This window comes from Typopeltis vanoorti, chromosome 5 (genome assembly GCF_054136105.1).
Source record: "Typopeltis vanoorti isolate ZY-2024b chromosome 5, IOZ_Tvanoo_1.0, whole genome shotgun sequence".
In the NCBI taxonomy this organism is placed as follows: Eukaryota; Metazoa; Arthropoda; class Arachnida; order Uropygi; family Thelyphonidae; genus Typopeltis; species Typopeltis vanoorti.
This window is the reverse complement of record NC_143553.1, coordinates 18,614,363-18,634,053: the sequence shown is the minus strand read 5'-3', so window position 1 is coordinate 18,634,053 and position 19,691 is coordinate 18,614,363. Positions and strand designations below refer to the sequence as shown.

The window sequence follows — 19,691 nt, the reverse complement described above, 5'->3', positions numbered from 1 at the left end:
CTTTGAAGAGCACATATCATTATTGTTGGACTCTAATGCAGGGAGAACAGGAGATGGCAAGTAATCTTGAGATGATAGTGGAGAATGTTGGAATTTAGAGGATACACTATGAAGATGTTGACTGATCAGAGAACATGTAAACTACTAAGTACAACTTTAGTTGACTTAGTTTTGGAGAGATAAGAAAAGGAAATCTGATAAAGGACATCAGAATGTCAGCTATGAGGAAAATCTTAAGATAATGTAATTAGTAGAAAAAGAGATGACCTAATTGAGACATAAAAGTTGTTGTCAGGGAGAGGAGCTTACCAGATGGACAGCATTCCTCTTACAATTCTTCCACTGGGCGAGAAAAAAAAAAAAAAAAAAACAGATTTGAATGTGTAAAACAGATTTATATGTGTTCGCTTTCCAGTTTATGTACAGGATTGAAAACACTGTGCTCTCTTTCTCTCTATGTACACCATAGATGCCATTTAAGAGCAACTGTTATTGCCATAATAAGAGTGAATCTACAATGACAAATCTTCTGACTCCATGGAAGTCTCATGATGGGAACAGTAATAATAATTTGTGCTTAATACAAATAAACATAGGTGGACAGAATGAGATATCTCTGCTTCTTTCATGAAAGCAAAACTTGATTGATCATTAAAAGAAAATAAAAAAAAAAACAGTTGTTCTAAAAGCCAAAAACAGATAGGATGAAAAGACTTTACAAACATAATCTTTAATAAGTAAAGGAAACATGAGCATACACTTTTTCAAGTCTTACTTTCTCATCGCAGTTATAAATATATTAGTTACCATTCAACACAGACTTTTTTTTTTTTTCAATAATCATACAGTCTCTTTTTTTTTATTAATTATACAATACAAAATTGATAAATTTCATAAAATCCCCATATTCAGAATAACATTTTTTATAGTGAAATGATGTATTAACAATGCAAAGAAGTCAATGTGCATTAAATATACATATTGTTGCATTTCTTTTTAAAACTGTAATTGAATGCCATGGAAGGGATTCTGATGACTGTACAACTTGTAACTGGCTCAAACTGCAAAATATATCCACACTTTGTTAGTACCTCCACTCAATCAAGAGTCAAACTAGTAATACACGGGCAACAAAGTGGAATGCATTAAATAACATTGCAAATGGCTTGTTCTTTCCCTGTACATGGATTTAAGCATCTCGCAATCTTGATTTTTCCAGTCAGGTAAGTAATGTAAAGCATATGCTGGTTTGCTTACTTCCTTAGCAAATGCCTCTGTTTTGAAAAATTTCACACTATAACTGTTAGATTACTGTTAGCTCATCATGTCATTCATTAATGCATTTACTATAGTTGGACCTTTTAATGAGTCATTGATGTCTCTTCGAAACACTGACAAATTTTGTGTGAACCTGCAATTAGTGTAAAGATTAGTCATATTGAATAAAATGAGTAATAACAAAATTGAAAGTTCCTTATTTTAAGTTTGTGCAACTAGTTTTGATATTAAGATGGTTAAAAATAAATGACACTTTTAGAAACAGTACATTTTCAATAAATAAAGTCAACAAACAATGCTTTTATGAGTGAAATATTTGTAATTTTGTTACTGCACTACTTCAGTACTGAGATTATTAGTATATCCTGGCAAATAACAATCTTTTATTCATGATGGAGATTATAGGCTTTAAAAAAATCATGCGAGAAAATTAAATTACTGTACTTTCATTTTTAATCTTTTTGAGTAATGAATTAAAAAAACATATCGCACCTTCTATGACAAATAAATACATGAAAAAAAAAAAAAATGGGAAAGTTCCTAAGAGATTGCAGTGCTTCCCTGCAAAAACTCAAAAGCCACCAAAAATTTATGGTTTTAATAAAATAGTTAAAATCTGATTAAAGTAAACATAAGTCGACACTGTTTTTGGGACATGGTGACACACACACATACTGCCTCACTGCTCAAAGGGCTACAATAAGATTCTAATATTTCATCACACTTTCTCTTACATCATCATTAGGATTAGCAAAGAATGACAAAGTGACAGAAAATAATTCAATATAAAGATCACTGACTAGAAAGTCTGACATAAGTATAATTGGATGAATGCAGAAATGGTTGTTGTGTCTGGCATATTTACCTATACTAGAGTATCAGCTCTAAGGCACGTTTCTGAAATTGGCTCAAATTAAGGAAAATGCAACTTTTTTTATTTTTTAAAGCTGCTGTATTATCAATTTCTGTACTCCCAATTTCTGGTAGTGAAACATTGCTATCTCCATAACAAAACTCACCTTAAGTTGAAACATTTATACCAAAACTTATCAAAAGACAAGTCCTGATAAAGCCGGCAAAGGTTGGTCAATTGGTAGAGCCTCTGCTACTAACAGCTCAGTTAAGTAAGTTTGAGCGCGGTTAGTAGTTGGAAGGGGACCAAACGTTCGCTGCTGTTGGCACACTCTCCCTCGATGAGTCTTTGACTCCCTGGAGGTGTCAAATCATCATAATAATAATAATAATAATAATATTACCAACCAATGACCACCAGTCATTCTTCTGAATTAAGAGATACTTCCCAGAATTCAGAAATATGCAGAGGAAATTAATAAGATTAAGAAACTATTGAGATTAAGGTCCAAGTTTGGGTGTTTCTGAACAACTGTTTGAAGAGTCTTACTTATAGCTGCTCCTGTATAGGATAATAGTTTCCTCCCATTTTATTAGGTGGTTAGTGGTGATACCATAGATGAAAATTCCAGTTTTTTCTTGCATGAAATGGATACAGTTATCATATTCTGGTATTCCAGTGATTGCAAATTTTACTGCATGGCCAAATCAAGATAGTTTGCAGTGAGATCTGATAAACCACATGATCTGAGAGGAAAACAGTTGGTCCTTAGTGGCTGGTTATATTTTCTAGCATTTTTTGTTCAAGACAAAATAAAAAGGATTTTAACAATGTTTTGTTTTTCATTCAGGATGGTAGCATTGAGAATCAAGTACTGGTTTGTGCAAGTAATAAAGGGTGTTAAGTTTCATAGTAAAGATTAGGGAACTAGATTGATCAGGTCAGTCCAAAAGTGTAACAAAAAGGTAGCTGTAACTTTCTAATTAAAGAAGAACCTTATTTTGAACCATGAGAAGGAGAGGAGTAAAATAGTGATGACATTATCTGTACAAAGGCTGCAAAATCTTACCCAGGGATAAGAATATTAATATTCAGGATCTGATTTTGAACAGGCAAAATATCCCCATACAAAGCTTGGTTTTCATGTAAGAAATCTATAGTATGTTTATATTCCTTCCAATTTTCTCCAGCTTCTTCTTGATAATGCTATTCACCCGTTCACTTCCTAATACATCCTTATGACCTTGGGCATGCAATTGGATAATGCTTTCTGTAAGGAGTCTTTCCTTTCTGTCTGCCATGATACAAGCTCTTTTATGCCTGCGTTTTGAGTTTGTAATATACATTGTGTATGTGTGTTCACACACACACACACACACACACACACACACACACACACACACACACACACACACACACACACACACACACACACACACACACACACACACACACAAAATGCCTCCAGCTGCATAAATTCCATTTACTTCCACAGTCTATGTCCTAGCTGAAGCTCCTCCATAATGACAACTAACCTTATGTCAACTTGTTAGCTTGCTGATATATATCATCTACATTTCTCTTTGCAATTCACCAGGCTTACAGTAACAACTAACTATATATTTTGTCCTGTTGGATTTTATCTCATGCCAGATAGCTTCATATACACTGCAACCCTACCTTCCTGCTACTTTCTACTTTTGTTTTGTGCTATTCAGAAATATTCCTCTCCTAACCTCTTCTCTCCATCCTACATGAAAATATAATATCTTCTTCTATCTACTAAGTCTCACTAATGCTTACAATTTTTGGCCAAGGTGAGGTAACATCTTGTCTTGATTTTTCTGGCATTCTTCTTCTTCTCTTCCATCCTCAAGATGGGTTGAGTCCCATGTTGAAAAGAGCCTTCCACTGTTCTTTGTCCAAAGCAAGCTCTTTCATATGTCAACAGCTTTGAAAGTCCAATGCAGTTCTAAGGACTTTATATCATGTTAATCTTGGTCTTCTCCTGGGTCTTGTACCTCCATAGTGCCCTCAAATACCAGGTCTTTGCAGTTCCATTCGTATAATGTGACTAAACCAATGGAGTTAATGTTTTTTTTTTTTTTTTTTTTTTCAACTGTGTTAAGAATTGTCAAGTTAGGGATATTCAAATATTGCAGCACTTGTGCATTAGTCTTATGTTCTGTCCAATGAGCTCTGTTGATTTTTCTGAAGCATTTCATTTCAAGAGCCAACAGTTTCTGCTCTGTAGAGAGCTAGCTGTTGGTAGTATTATATTTTTGTACACTTTCATTTTTAGAAGTGTAGGAATTTTGTTAATTTTTCAAATTTATTAAGTTTATTTATTTATTTTTTTTTTGACCATGTTATGGAGAGTCTGTGTTTTATTGTTGCTGTCATTTAAATTTGAAATCAAATATGCTGCTAGGTAATTAAAACCATTAATTGGTTCCATGGTTTCCAGACATTTTCCAGATGCCTAACTTCAAATCTCTCATGTGCAATCCATGAGCCACATGTATCAAGCCTTTCTTTAATATACTTTATTCCATATCCACAAACTATACACCACTCCTCTTTCACAATATCTGCATAGACTCACTTGAATAATGTCCTTTCTTCTCAATTCACTCCCTATCACACAATGGTAAGAGAACTAACCTTTATTTTTTCACTCCTTTCCCCATCCAATCTTCTCACGTTCTGTTCTTGTCACTCTTCATATTTTCAACTGCCAATACTATCAACTCTTCCACTTTCCCTCTTTGCATTTTGACATCATCATCAAAAGATTTAATCTTTAAGCTAAGACACATGACTGTCATGCTCTCATCAAACAAGCCATTTATCATGGAATCACCATAATGTCTCTTTATTCTCTCCAACTTTTCATATTCACCTTAATCTCCCCTCTTATTCTCCTTTCTTATTGTACCACTCTGTGTGAGTGCACTGTTTCTCTCATTATAGCCAGTTTGCCATTTTTTCATATTTCCCCACTCTTTCATGTTATAATTCTTCTGACTCACATTATGATCATTTGTATTTCCCTCAACTTAACTCACTCCTGGATTTCTCTCTCTGACCACAGGAGCTGCATTTTTGCACATTTGCTCATGAACATTCAACACAACTGTTTCAGATGACAAGCATTTTTAGAATTTAGTTTCTTAAGACTTCTGACATCCTTATCATTCTTGCCTATTACAATGTTCCCCTCTAATCTGTGCAACATTCACATGAGATTCAGTTTCCCACTCATTGTAAAAGAGGATGCTAAAAAGTGTTTTTGTTATTATAATATTAATGCAGAAGAAGATCTGCAGTAGGTGATTTTTAAAAGTTTTGTTCGATTGTACTAAGATGTCAAAGCATATATATACTACAAAGATTGATGACAATCACAATGACATTAAGAAACTTAAAGCTGCAGGAAGTTTTAAGTTACTGTGGTTAAAGTAATTAGTAAAACAAATGTTAATGATACCAAGCTATTTTAAACCTGGTTTTACTCCATTTTCCAAGTAAGCAAACAGAAAAACAAGTGAAGTCTGCGCCTGCAAGTGTTGCAAGTCTAGCTGACCCTACACGTAGTGCAAGACCAAGGCAACTCATGGTAAAAGTAAAATAAGCTCTGATCACTAATCTTAATATTTACACTTAATGCAAAGCCCATCTCCTGGAGGAGATGTATGATGCTTTGTATTAAAGGCAAGGGGCCACTACCCAGACTGGTTTCAACCTTTATTGAGGTCTCATCAGTGGAGCCAGGCTAGAAATACCAAGATTTTATTAATACAGAGCTTATAAGTATTTTACTAGAACAAGTTACCATAAAGTGTTTTAACTTTATTAAATAAAAATCTCAGGAGGAGATATAAATGTAGAAAGTATTTTACCTTGGGTATAATAAATGTTAATGATACCAAGCTATTTTAAACCTGGTTTTACTCCATTTCCCAAGTAAGCAAACAGACTAAAATACATTCTACATTTATATCTCCTCCTGAGATTTTTATTTAATAAGGTTAAAACACCTTATGGTAACTTGTTCTAGTAAAATACTTATAAGCTCTGTATTACTAAAATCTTGGTATTTCTAGCCTGGCTCCCACTGATGAGACCTCAATAAAGGTCGAAACTGGGCTGGGCAGTGGCCCCTTGCCTTTAATACAAAGCATCATACATCTCCTCCAGGAGATGTATGATATTAATATTAATATCACACATCTAAATATTAAGATTAGTGATCAGAGCTTATTCTACCTTTACCATGAGTTGCCTTGGTCTTGCACTACGTGCAGGGTCAGCTAGACTTTCAACACTTGCAGGTACAAACTTGACTTGTTTGTCTGTTTACTTACTTGGGAAATGGAGTAAAACCAGGTTTAAAATAGCTTGGTATCATTAACATTTATTATACCCAAGGTAAAGTACTTTCTACATATCATTAGTAAAACCATGATTATGTACAGTGTGTTCGGGATAAATTTGACATATTTATAATTAATTATATTTTTCCGTAAGTTACATATATTAACACACACTTCTCTTCATTTAAAAGTTTGGACCCTTCTTCATTCATATACAAGATGTCAGAAAGGATGGATAGCTGGAACCCACCTGAATCATGGAAGAGAATAACTTGTATCATGATGATTCGTGCCCGCCATCAAAATAAGGATATTACGACTGCTGCCCAATGCTCCCTGAATACAGTAAAAACAATCAGGCATGAACTAGAGACTTGCAATGGTGACTACGAGGATGTAGCAAGAAGAAAGATCCCTAGCAGACGATCTGATTGCGTTCGTACAGCAGAATTCCTCGCAAATCTGCAGGAACAGGTGTTGAAGAACCCTGGCATTGGAATTCGGGCTTTGTTCGTGGAGTTGCTAACTGTAGTCAAGCCCTGGATAACAAGGGTAGCCAATGGTAGGCCGTATGTATGGCAGCAGGATTCGGCCCCTTGCCACACCTCTGGGAAAAGTCAAAAATGGTTGTCTGAAAATTTCTACGACTTCACCAGTCCAAATGTTTGGCCTCCGAACTCCCCAGACCTTAACCCCATGGATTATTTTGTAAGGGGCGCAGTTGAAAAAGACACCAATCGCACTTCCAGTAATACAAAAGCCCAGTTAATGGATAAAATTAAAACAGTTTTTGCGGCCCTTCCCAGGGAGACTGTAGCATCAGCTTGTTCGAGGTTCCGAAGCAGAATTGAAGCTGTGATCGATGCTAATGGTGGTTATTTTGAGTAAATCTTGTTGATAGTATTGTAATTAACTCTGCCTGTAATGTTTTTTTGTCAATTCATTAAATTTAATAGATACAAAGAAGATTTTCTTTTTCCTTACGAAGCTGTCAAATTTATCCCGAACACCCTGTATATATATTTTTTCCATACAATTATATATTCAGTTGAATCAAAATAACTTCCATTTTTTTTTAATAATGAACTTAGAACTGTAAAGTATATTATGCACTTTTTTTTCCCCTCGAAAATCATTACCTCTCTGACCCAGGGTTACCTATGTCAACCCAACTGCTGCTGCTCAGAAGACATCATGACTTGTGTATGCCCAGAGGAAATGCTACTTATCACTAACAAACTTCTCACTTTTAATAATGAATATACACTCAAACACACAACAAAAAAAAACATCAAAAAATTCCACCAAACCTATAAAAAATAACAAAAATAAAAACCCACTAACATTAATCACCAAACTCACCAATATCCATGGACTAAATAGTAATATAAATGATGTGCCATCACATTCAGTTATCTAAACCAAAATTACTATTTCTATAAGAATCCTAACTGGCAAGCTCAACAACCACTGTCCAAACAACACATTAAATAGTTCTTTCTGCCACAAGGGTAGTATGTGTGTATTCATCAAAACTAACATGCCATGCCAGAGATCGCAAAACCTTGAATCTCCACTGTTTGGATCAAAATTTTCTTTTCATATGCTCTCTGTTTCGCTGTCCAAACTCCACTACCACTCTGACCTCTTTAACTATTCCTCTCTCTCCTTTCTTTTAGTGTTACACAGTGATCAGCAGAGCATTCATTTTAGAAATCACGGACTTTACAACTGTGTTATAAATAACTATTTTATTTCCCGACATTCTGACCTTCATATTAAGGTCATCATCTGGAGTATACACAAATATACAAGGACAAGCTGAGTTACATTTCACACAGTATGCTAAAGAAACAGTAATTTGATCAAAGGTTATTCTACTGGCATGACATTTAGTGAAAATATAATATCATCATATTTACCATCATACCATCATAATTAAGATTACATTCATACATATAAACATAATCAAAGACATTACATTAGAAAAAGATGATTTATTAGTAATTTTTGACATCTCTGCCCTCTTTACGACTGTCCCAATCAATGACACAATCCTCCTTTTACAGGACAAATTCCCTCCAGACATCATGATGCTCTTTGCGCATATATTACAGCATTTTTGTGGCAAAATGCTTTCTACCTACAAAAAGAAGGCACAGCCATGGGCTCGCTATTCTCCCCCCCACCCGTTACTAACTTCTATATGGAATATTTTGAGCAATGTGTTCTAGATTCCTACTCCTTTAAAACCCAAAGTCAAGCTTAGATACGTTGATGATGTTTTCGTCAACATATCTATTTAATCTAGCACCATGGCTAGATTAAATAGATATTTAATCAAGCACAACTGAGATTGAAAAGCAGAACACACTTCCGTTTCTAGATACACTTGTCAAACGTCTTCCTTCTGGCAGTCTTTCCTTCACTGTTTACACTGGAAACTGACATATATTGGCCAATATATTCACAAAAACTTCTACCACTACCACCACTCAACACAAAAACTAGGTGTCATCAATACTCTAAAAAACAGGCCTTTGAAGAATTGCTCCAATAAACAAGCGCTTAAAGACGAATTTAAAGTTATCAGCAATACTTTCCTAAAAAATGGTTACAGCCCAAACACTATCAACAAAATTCTCTACAAGACCTCACTAAAAACAAAGATAAACTAGACTACAATAAAACTTAAAGGGAAATCAGATAAAATAAACAGAATACTACAGAAATACAACTGTAAAGCCACCTTTAAACCTGAAAAACTAAAAGGCTTACTTAACTCACCCAAAGACTCACTTCTTCCACTGGCCCATTCTGGAGTATACTGTATTTATTGCACGTATAATCTACCATATATAGAGGAAACATGATGCACAATTCCTATCAGACAAAAGGAACATGAACGACACATTAAATATAATAACTATGGTGAAGATCATGCCCTGAACACTTTATACAGAATTGACTGGAAAAGCACCAGTTCTTTACATCGCACCAAAACATGGTATGAATGTAAATTTAAGAAAACCTGTGAGATTATTATCAACCACCCTAATCCAGTTACAGCCAAAATAATGATGGTCTAAAAATCCCAAGCATATGGCAAGTCACATATTCTACCCATTTAACTTTTCTCCATAAGAGTTAACTATAAACAGGACTGTAGATAATCCAGAATCTTAAATCTAATATAACAATTGTCATTTTAAATTAGGACATCATAAGAAAACTACCTATATGAAAGAATGTTTTTCTGTGTTATCTTAAATAGAATATAGCTTTGATGTAGTTCCTAAATAATTAATTAATTTTATTTGTATTTTTTATTTAATTTCTCTCTCTCTCTCTCTCTCTCTCTCTCTCTCTCTCTATATATATATATATATATATATATATATATAAGGGTGCTTCAGGGTCAAAGCTGTATAACTGAGAGGAGACCTCCAGATAGCCTTTAAAGGAATGCGGAGAACCAACCTGGGCTTCTGACCTAACGTCCAATCCTCACCTTCTCGTGATGCACCCTGTTGGGTATCTACTTGGATACTGAACGAACGAGGATGGGCTGGCAATTTAGGATTTAGCCAACCAAATTGTATTCTTATTGGTTAAACCAAAATAAAAAATGATGGTATGACAAGACAAAATTTCATGCTGGCTAGGGTGTCGGCGGGTTAAACAAGGCCCCTGTTGTTTTCGCCAGGGAACTAGGGCAATCTGCGAAAAGTCAGCTACTGGAACGGATCTGAAAACAAACCCCAACTCAACATCACCAGAGTTAAAGATTGGTACTATCAACATAAGAAGCCTGAATGGCAAAGAAATGGAGCTAGCTGAGGAATTAGATAAGTACCAGATCGACATAATAGGGGTGACTGAAACAAAAAAGACAAAAACTGATGAGATCTTTCTGAGCAATAAATACAAAATGTTATATTCAGGCAATGACAATCAAGGAAAAGAAGGAGTAGCCATAGTATTCAACACAAAATACGAGGCTAATCTTCTGGAATGGCAGTCAGTCTCAAGTAGAGTAATGTGGGCAAATATGAGAATGGGGAACTGGACAATGAGACTTATTTGTGCCTATGGTCAAACAGAAGGTTCTACTAAGGTAGAAGTGGAGGAATTTTTTGAGGCTTTAGAAAAAGCAACTGACACAATGAAAAAGGAAAAGTTGGTCCTTGTTGAGGATCTAAAGAGCAGAGTAGGAAATGATTGTGAGACATACAAAAATATTTTGGGAAAATTTGGAGAAAAGAGCAAAGCTAATAATAATGGCAAATATCTGTTGGATTTCTGCTCAGGACATGGACTGGTTATTACTAACACCATGTTCCAACATAAAAATGTGCACAAATTCACATGGAGAGAAGAGGCAAGGAATAAAAAAAGTCTCATTGACTATGTTATTGTTGATAGTGATGTTTTCTCCCTGGTGCAGGACACCAGAGTGTACAGAGGATTTGGAATTGGAACTGATCACTATTTAGTCTTGAGCAGGAGTAGATGATATTCGACCAGAAATGCTGAAGAATGATGGTATAAGAGTCTAACAGTGGCTGCACTGCATAGTTCAGAAAGCCTGGACAGAGGGACGAATTCCCGATGATTGGAGTAGAGCTCTCATAGTACCCATATATAAAAAGGGAAATAAAACAATGTGAGAATTACAGAGGTATTTCCCTACTGAGTGTTCCTGGCAAGATCTATGCAAGTATACTTGAGAAACGTTTGAGAAGAATTGTGGAAGAAAAGCTTGGTGAAGAACAAGCTGGATTCAGGCCAAATAGAGGCTGTCAGGATCAGATCTTCACTTTACGACAAATACTCGAGAAAGCCTGGGAATATAACAGAGATCTGTATTTAGGTTTTGTCGATTTGGAAAAGGCATATGACAAGGTGCCAAGAGAGAAGCTATTCAATATGCTGCAGTTATATGGTGTCAATGGGGCATTATATCAAGCAATACTTAGTCTTTATTTGAGTCGTAAGTCAGCAGTTAGAATTGAAGGAAGTACAGGAAGATGGTTTAATGTTAAATCTGGTGTGAGACAAGGATGTACATTATCCCCTCTGTTATTCATTATCTATATGGATCACATTATGAAGGAAAGTGGTATGAAACATGATATCAAAATTGGAGATGTTAATGTCAGCTCTTTGCTTTATGCGGATGATGTTATACTTCTAAATAAATCCGCTACAAGTCTGCAAGATTCCCTGACTAAATTGAATAGCTGTTGTAATAGATATGGTATGAAGGTCAGGAATAAAAAGACAAAGACAATGAAAACAGGCAGAATCGTTGAAAATGTCAACTGTGTTGTGAATGGAGAACCTGTGGAACAAGTGAAACTTTTCAGCTACTTACGCACGATTTTTACTGAAGATGGTAAATTAAATATAGAAATAGACAACAGAATCAGCAAAGCTGGTATGGTAGGAAGTCAATTGAATAAATTCGTAATTCGTATAGAATAAGAGAGAAATTAGTCGGAACACTAAATTAGCTGTATACAAGAGTGTGTTCAAACCAGTTTTAACTTATTGATCTGAGAGCTTGGTCAGAAGTAAAACACTCGACCAAAGACTAGAGACGGCAGATTATATGAGTCCTGAGAAAGATCATAGGCTTGAACAGATGGCATCAATGGCAATATCATATTAAAAACGAGGATATTAGGAAAGAACTTGACATTGTCAACATCCAGGAATGTGTTAGCAGAGCTAATCTCAGGTGGTATGGTCACTTAAACAGAATGTGCGAAGAAAGATTAACAAAACAAGTGTTCTCTGCCAGGTTGGCAGCAAAACAACCCAGAGGAAGACCAAGATATAGGTGGATTGATACGGTACAAAGTGCCTTAGATGATAGAAATATAAGTTCTGATAATGTTGGAGTCTTGACAAGTAACAGACTAATTTGGAGGAAAATTATAGATAGGAAGTTAGTAATGATGTAATTTTTTTCATGTAGTACTATCATATCATGTACACCCCTTGTGGGTACATGGCAGGAATTTGATGATGATGATGATGATGATATATATATATATATATATTATATTTTCACTAGAGGTCATGCCAGTAGGTTAACGGTTGATCAAATCATTGTCTCTTTAGCATACTGTGTGAAATGTAACTCAGCTTGTCCTTGTAGTATACTCCAGATGATGGCCTTAATATGAAGGTCAAAACGTCAGGAAATTAAAATAGTTATTTATAACACAGTTGTAAAGTCCATAATTTCTAAAATAAGTATCTCTCTCTCTACAGCTTGACTTCCTACAGTCGAAATATCCCAAAGGTGAGGTTATCCTTCTTGGGGGACTTCAATGGGCACAACTCATGTTGGCTTCCTTTCTACAGTTTCACTGATCATGCAAGCAGGGATGTCCAGGTATTTGCCATCAGCAATGACCATCACAAATCATCAATCTCCCTACCTTCCAATTTACCAACACAACTGACATCTTCCGAACAACAGCCTTCCAAGTACACTGTGGATGTTAGCTCTACTAGTCTAGGTACCTCACATCACAATCTTATACAGGTCTCTTTTGCCACAGAATAACCTTCACCTAACCAGTTCTCAGTCTCATGTCCTTTGGCACTACAAGATACAAGAGTGCCAAATGGAATTATCTCGGTGACTTTTATTCCCGCTTTCCATGGTTCAACTACTGCTTCAGTTCTTCTGATCCAAACACCTACTCAGCTCAAATAACAGAAATCATCTTCACAGAAATTAAGGGTTTCATCCCTTATTCAACTTCAAATTCTCAGCCACCATCCAACCATTGGTTCTCAAAAAAGTGTGGCAATGCAGTAAAAGAGGAAACCTCTGCATACTAGTGATGAAGAAATGCATCACCAAATAAAGATGATGGGTAAGAAAAGAGTAATCATATTGGAGGACTTGAGCAGCAGTAAAATTTAAAGAGAAGCATGAAACTGAATTTATTGAGCTGTTGCAAGACAACTTTATCAAGTAGCACATGACAGAAGGAACTTGAGGTCAAAGAGTGTTATATTTGATTATAGTGTCAGAGGGTGTTTCAGTTAAAGACATAATTATCCAGTATCTGGTTGGTGACAGTGATCATGTCGCACTCACTTGGAAAGTGGCTAAATTTATGAATCTTGCATTCAGGAAAGGTTACATGATTAACTACAGAGCAGAAAATGTTGCTTACACCAGGTTGATAACTTTTATCAACCTGGTGTAAGCAACACTGAGTTTACTGCTACCTCTTCACTGGATAAAGAAACTCAGATGTGTAAAGTGGTGGTATTACAGCTTGCACAAACTGAACAATAATTCAGCAATTGGGACAGATGGGATATCGACATGGGTGCTAGTGTTCAGTGAAACTCACTATTCCTTTGTTGTTGTTGTCGAGTCCACTGAAGAGCTTCTAGATATGACCGTGCGCCTGTAGAACTGCTTTGGCAATCTCTTGAACTTTGATGGAGTAGAGCTTTTCTGTAGGGTTATTGTCAATTTTCTGTAGAGCAGCAGCAATTGCTGGACAAGAATAGATATGGACAGATGTTAGTTCGATCCCTGGACAGTTCTTGAAAGTTTCATAACTTCTAGTACCGTCAGGATGAATTTTCATGCCTTTAAAGTGTTCTGTCCTTAGCCTGGTGATGATTATGGTTATTTCTTTAGTTTCATTTATTTCGCTGATTTCATTCTTCTTCTTGATAATTTGTTTTACCAGTCTTATTTTTGCGACAGAGTTTGCATCAGTTAGTGATAGTGGGTGTAATTTTTGAAGTAAGAATCTTGCTTCTTTGGCTAGTCTGTCTGCTCTCTCACTGCCTTCAATATTTACATAAACTGGTATCCATTGCAGTGTACAGTTCTTATTTTTCAAATTTAAAGTTGTTAGTTGTTCATGAATTTCCTGTGCAAGTTTTGAGTCACTGTAGATGGTTATTCCTTCTGTAATATTTATTACTGGATTAGAGGGATAGAACTCGAGAGCTGCTTGTATGGCTGTTAGTTCATAAGTGAAGTTTGAAGCTATTTTGCCAGCTGTGGTTTTGATTTGCATTTCCTCACCTCCAGGTAGGGTTATAAAAACCTCTGCTCCTCCTTGGTTGAGGGTTCATCAGATGATCCATCAGTGTAGGCAATGACATGGTTTAGATCCTTGTTCTTCAACCTGTGGTCTGCAGAAATTTCCTGGCGGTCCGCCAAAAATTTCTGTGTCTCCAAGAAATAACGCTAGAGCCACATATATCAAATTTTTCTAACCGCTAAGCAGCAGCAGATGTAGCACCAGATAAAAACTGTAATTTTACAACATTGGATTTAATAAATAATATACTATCTACATTGGTTTATGTTTCTGTCTTAGCCGCCAGCTAGTCCACAAAATATTTCTCCTATTTTCCCCGGTCTACAGGGGTAAAAAGGTTGAAGAACGGTAGTTTAGATTATTTAAGTGGTGTATAGTGTCAAGTCCTTTTTATTTATCTGCTGTGAGTCCTTTTTTGAACATGGTTCTAGGAGATTTAAGTTAATCATTGTGTTTCTTGATAGTTTAGTGGAAAATGGCTCTTTGCTTATTTCAATGGACAGGTACTTGAAGTCTATTTGTTTTCCAATTTCATGATCATATTGTAAAGTAGATGTCTGCCATGACAATTTCAACTTCCACTTATGTGCACTGCATATGATATCATCTCCATGCAGAATTCTCATATGAGTAGCAATGCTTATGTGTTGGCAGCTCATGCCGATTTTTTTTTTTTTTTTTTAAAAAAAAACATCTAATTCACAACATAGGACACTAATAAGGAAATACATACTATATTTATTTACTTAGTTGCTAATATTTTGTTGGGTTTCTACCCAGTATCCTCAAAGCACAAACAGTAATGCTCAGTTAATGGTAGGAACAGTACAGAAAACACAAAGAACTAAAGTGCCAACTGGTGTCATTTATTGCGTGTGTGTGTGCGAGGGAGAGGTTAACAAATATTAATTTGATCTTAAAATGCCTGTCACCCACATTTTCAGTAAATTGATATAGCCGTACTTGTTGAGGTTTGGGAAACATTTTAAAGCTGCTGTTGATGCCAAAACAGTCTTTCTGACTTGTAATGACTTCTCTATTTTTCTTGAATGTTACATGGTGTCAGCATTCATTTTGATAAATTATGGATATATTTTTTTTTCTCACCAGAGGTCATGACAGCAGAATAACAGTTGATCAAATTAGTGTCACATTGGCATACTGTCCAAACTGTAATGTAGTTTGTCTTGTGTATATGTGTGTGCTCCAGATGATGATCTTAATATGAAGGTTGAAATGTCAAGTAATTTATTAAAATGAATAATGTAGCATGTTTGTTTTCTTCCATCTAATCCTTTGTAAAGGGGGAAATCCAAGGCATCACCTGGTAGTTCCAACTTGCCATAACAATAGTGCCAGGGAAGGAGGAGTTATTTAATATATTTTCTATTTTTTGGGGATTATAGCCACTGGCTAAAAGAAGTCACAGTATGACTCAAGAGTAACACACACACACACACACACAAAAGCATTTACAGTTTCTCTCATTATCTTCCAAATGAAGAATTTGTCCACAGAACTTTTGTCACATACTCAAAAAGTCTTACATAAGTGGAATTTCTGAAAATACAGCAAACACTTGAAGAAATCACACCTGCAAACTTTTCAACCAATCTGGTGTTTATCAAATTCCATGTTTCTGAAACTTACTTTATTTTGGTCAACTAAGATCAATTAAAAAATATATTTCTGAAAATCAGAGTCATATTCAGTTTATCAAAATCATAAATCTAGTCTGGCCCAACATGAAACAGCCTGATACACAATCAATATCCTGCACAGCTGTAATATCAATTGAAATGTTTATTAAAAAAAAAAAGTGCAAAAGCTCAATAGCATTGTGCTAATTTAAATCACAATGATTGCCTGCATATTCCAAAACTTTTGGAAATTATTATCCTCAGTTGTATTAATTTTTTAAATAATCTAAAAGAGTTTTAGGCCATCTAATAAATGGAATGCAGTAATAGCTATTGTGCATTCCACTGGAAGGGTTCCTATGTAAAACATGTGTTTCACTGTTCAGTTCTATAAAAATTTTTATAACTGTTCTTTAACCCACATTAATTATGTTTTATGAGACACAAAATGATATCCTCCACAAATCCTACTTACACCTCATCGTAGTGTGGATGTGAATGGATGATAAGCAAAGCATGCCAAATGTATCCTTCCCGAAGGCTTAACTTAGATATGAATGCTACATCAATATACCAGGCTAACACAGGAGGTATTTTCAGCTTGGGTTATCAGCTTATCAGAGAATATTAAATCCAACTGCTCAAAGGAGCCAAAGTTTAAAAGAATAGATGGCTATATCAAAGCTGACGTGGAATGCAATAAGGAAAATGAAACTAAAACAGGAAATACTGATAATTAGCATATGGAATGCATGATTTGGACAGAAAAAGAAGAAGAATTAATTGAAGAACTTGAAAATCATAACATTAAAATTTGTGTATCAAGAAACAAAGAAAAAGGCTATGGTATAAAGTAAATGGGGAAAAAATGGAAGAAATGAAGATTCAGTTGAGGAGGGTTAATGAAGATCTCGGGAAGATAGAGAGGTTAGCTAGTATGAGAGGAACAAGATTAGTTGTCAGAGAATGGCATCAGAGAGTAAGGGAGAGAGGAAGGCAAGAGAATGTGAGAGACGGGGTTTTGAAAGAGAGGAAATTGCAGAAAGTCAAGAGAGTGTAGAAGCAAGACATCAGAGAGCAAGGGAAAGAGAGAGAATGGTGAGACATTTGAAAGGAGTTGCAGAAAGCCAAGGGAGTGTGGAAGCAACAGACAGATGGAAAAAGGCGAGAAATGAGAGAGAGAGAGAGAGAGAGAGAGAGAGAGAGAGAGAGCCTAGAAGCCTTAACATTCAGGGATGCCAGTGAGAGAAGGATGAATGAATCTTCATTCATCTTCGATGATTCGGGATGTGTAGAGTAGAGTGCCAGAGGAGTGCTTGCTTGCTTGCCTGGTGAAATGACAGAGCATGTGTCAATGGTAGTGTAAATAAAAATAAATAAATTCCGTGCGATGATACTGCGTTTCCCCCCCTTTTTACGGGAGTTCACAATACCATCTAGTCACCCCCCCAAAATTCTAACCGGGCTCCGAAACTGGCATAGGCTGACGAATCAGATCTATGGCTGGGTCAGTATTCCTGACTGTAATCCGTGTGTCCTCAGACCGGTTTGCCTGCTTGTGGATGAAAAACACTAGATAAACTGGCAAAAAAAAACCCTGCTGTCCACACCCAAGACCAGCTAACTTGGCTATGGCTGAGGAAGATCCTTCAACTCTTCACGTTGTTGACGGGAATCGAACCTAGGACACTCCTTCCCCAAGCTTGACGGGAACCGAAACCAGGACACTCCTTCCCCAGGCTTGACAGGAATCAAACCTAGGACACTCTTTCCCCAGGCATATGGTTGCGAAGCGCAAAGCCACTAGGCTAACCGCACGGACAATGGCAGTGTAGAGGAGATGACAGTAATGGTTGAGACGAATGACCTGAGATGTAGCATGAATCATGTAGCACAAAATTTAAGATAGATGTTAGAGACAGTGAAGCAGAAATGTGTCCGAGGATAGATAGTGAGCATGTCGTGCTGGTATGATACTGAGGAGTGGAGGAGAAGAGCAGTGATGACCAATGACATGAAAGTGAGAATGCACAAGAAAAGAGGTCTGGAATATGTGGAATATGTTTGTATGCAAGCAAGGAATTAATTACACTTGAATGCAGAAGGGTACAGGTATTTAGAGAGATTGTTCTTTTTGGGTGAGTGAGGGTTTTGGGACAGGGAAATTAGACTTGCACAGGTGGAATGTTGCAGAGATGGCGTCATGGGACTAGTAACTTGAGAAATTAGGGGTATACATTATATCACAGAGTCAGATGGAGTATGAGGAGAGTAATAATGGCTATAAGAATACTGGCAATACACTAGTTTTACTGTATACAAATGCAAGGAGCATTAGGAATAAAGGGAATGAGTTTATGACATTGATTGACTCAGTTTCTCCAAAAGGTTGTTGGTATCAGTGAAACTTGGATAACTGACGAGGTTGTTCTGATGGGGAGAGAAATCAAAAGGTACAACATATTTCGGCAGGATAGAGAAGGTAAATGTGGTACTCATGTAAGAAAAATTCATGATAAGAGATGAACTGTGCATTCTCAGTGTGGAGAATCTCAATGTAAATAACATTAATGGATTTGAGAGTATATGGTGCGAGACGGATGTTTATAAGACAAGATATTTAGTGGAATGTTGCTACAGACCAGAGAATATAGAAGGTGATGATCAGGAACTGTTTAGGAAAATTAGATTGGCAAGTGCAAAGCGAGGGTCATTAATGGGGACTTCAACTATAGCGGTATAAACTAGACAGAGGAGATAGCATGCAGTAATAAGGAAAATGAATATTTGAATTTCTTGAGGGACAACTGTCTTAGGCAGCATGTGGTGGAGGGAACACGAGGATCAAGAGTTTTGGTCATGGCATCAGAGGATTTGATTGTGACAGAGATGATATATTTGTCCTCTGTTGGACAGTGTAACCATTTTCAGATTTTCTATTTTTCCCAATACCCTATTAATTATAGCAGCCAGTTTTAATCAGCACATCTAAATAATTTTCACCATTTCAGAGGATTTTAAAATTAATCATGGCTTATTTCCATATTGTCCAATTTCTGATCCTTTTTACTGCCATTTTAATGCTTAAAGTGTGTCCTTCTGGATTTCTTATATGCATTATCTGACAAACCAACTTTTATTAAGATGACACTACCCACTTTATATCTCCCGAATTCTCTTTTCCCTCATTCTGTTACCCAGAAGTTTATAGAACTCTATCACATTATTCCTCTTTCTCTCTTTAACCAGACATTGAATTGACAGCCATTATCATTTGTCCACAGATCCACCCTACTGAAATTATTTTGTGAGTAATGTATATTAGTAGCATCCTGGATTGTTCTGACTAGCTTTGCTGAGCCAGACAACAACTGAACATCTCCTGCCAGGTCTTTAATCATTAATGATATTGATATCTTTAATGTACAGAGACTGAACAGCAGTGCTC

General features: G+C 36.1%; 1 protein-coding gene across 1 annotated transcript in view; it reads right to left on the bottom strand.

The window, feature by feature from the left end:
• Positions 1-711: 711 nt before the first annotated feature.
• Ranbp16 (Ran-binding protein 16) overlaps positions 712-19,691 on the bottom strand; it is a 1,020,902-nt gene continuing 1,001,922 nt past the window's right edge. Inside the window, exon 27 of the mRNA XM_090392964.1 lies at positions 712-1,411. Within this exon, the coding sequence (XP_090249090.1) occupies positions 1,315-1,411 (97 nt within the window). The 3' untranslated portion in view covers positions 712-1,314. The remainder of the gene's footprint in view (positions 1,412-19,691) is intronic.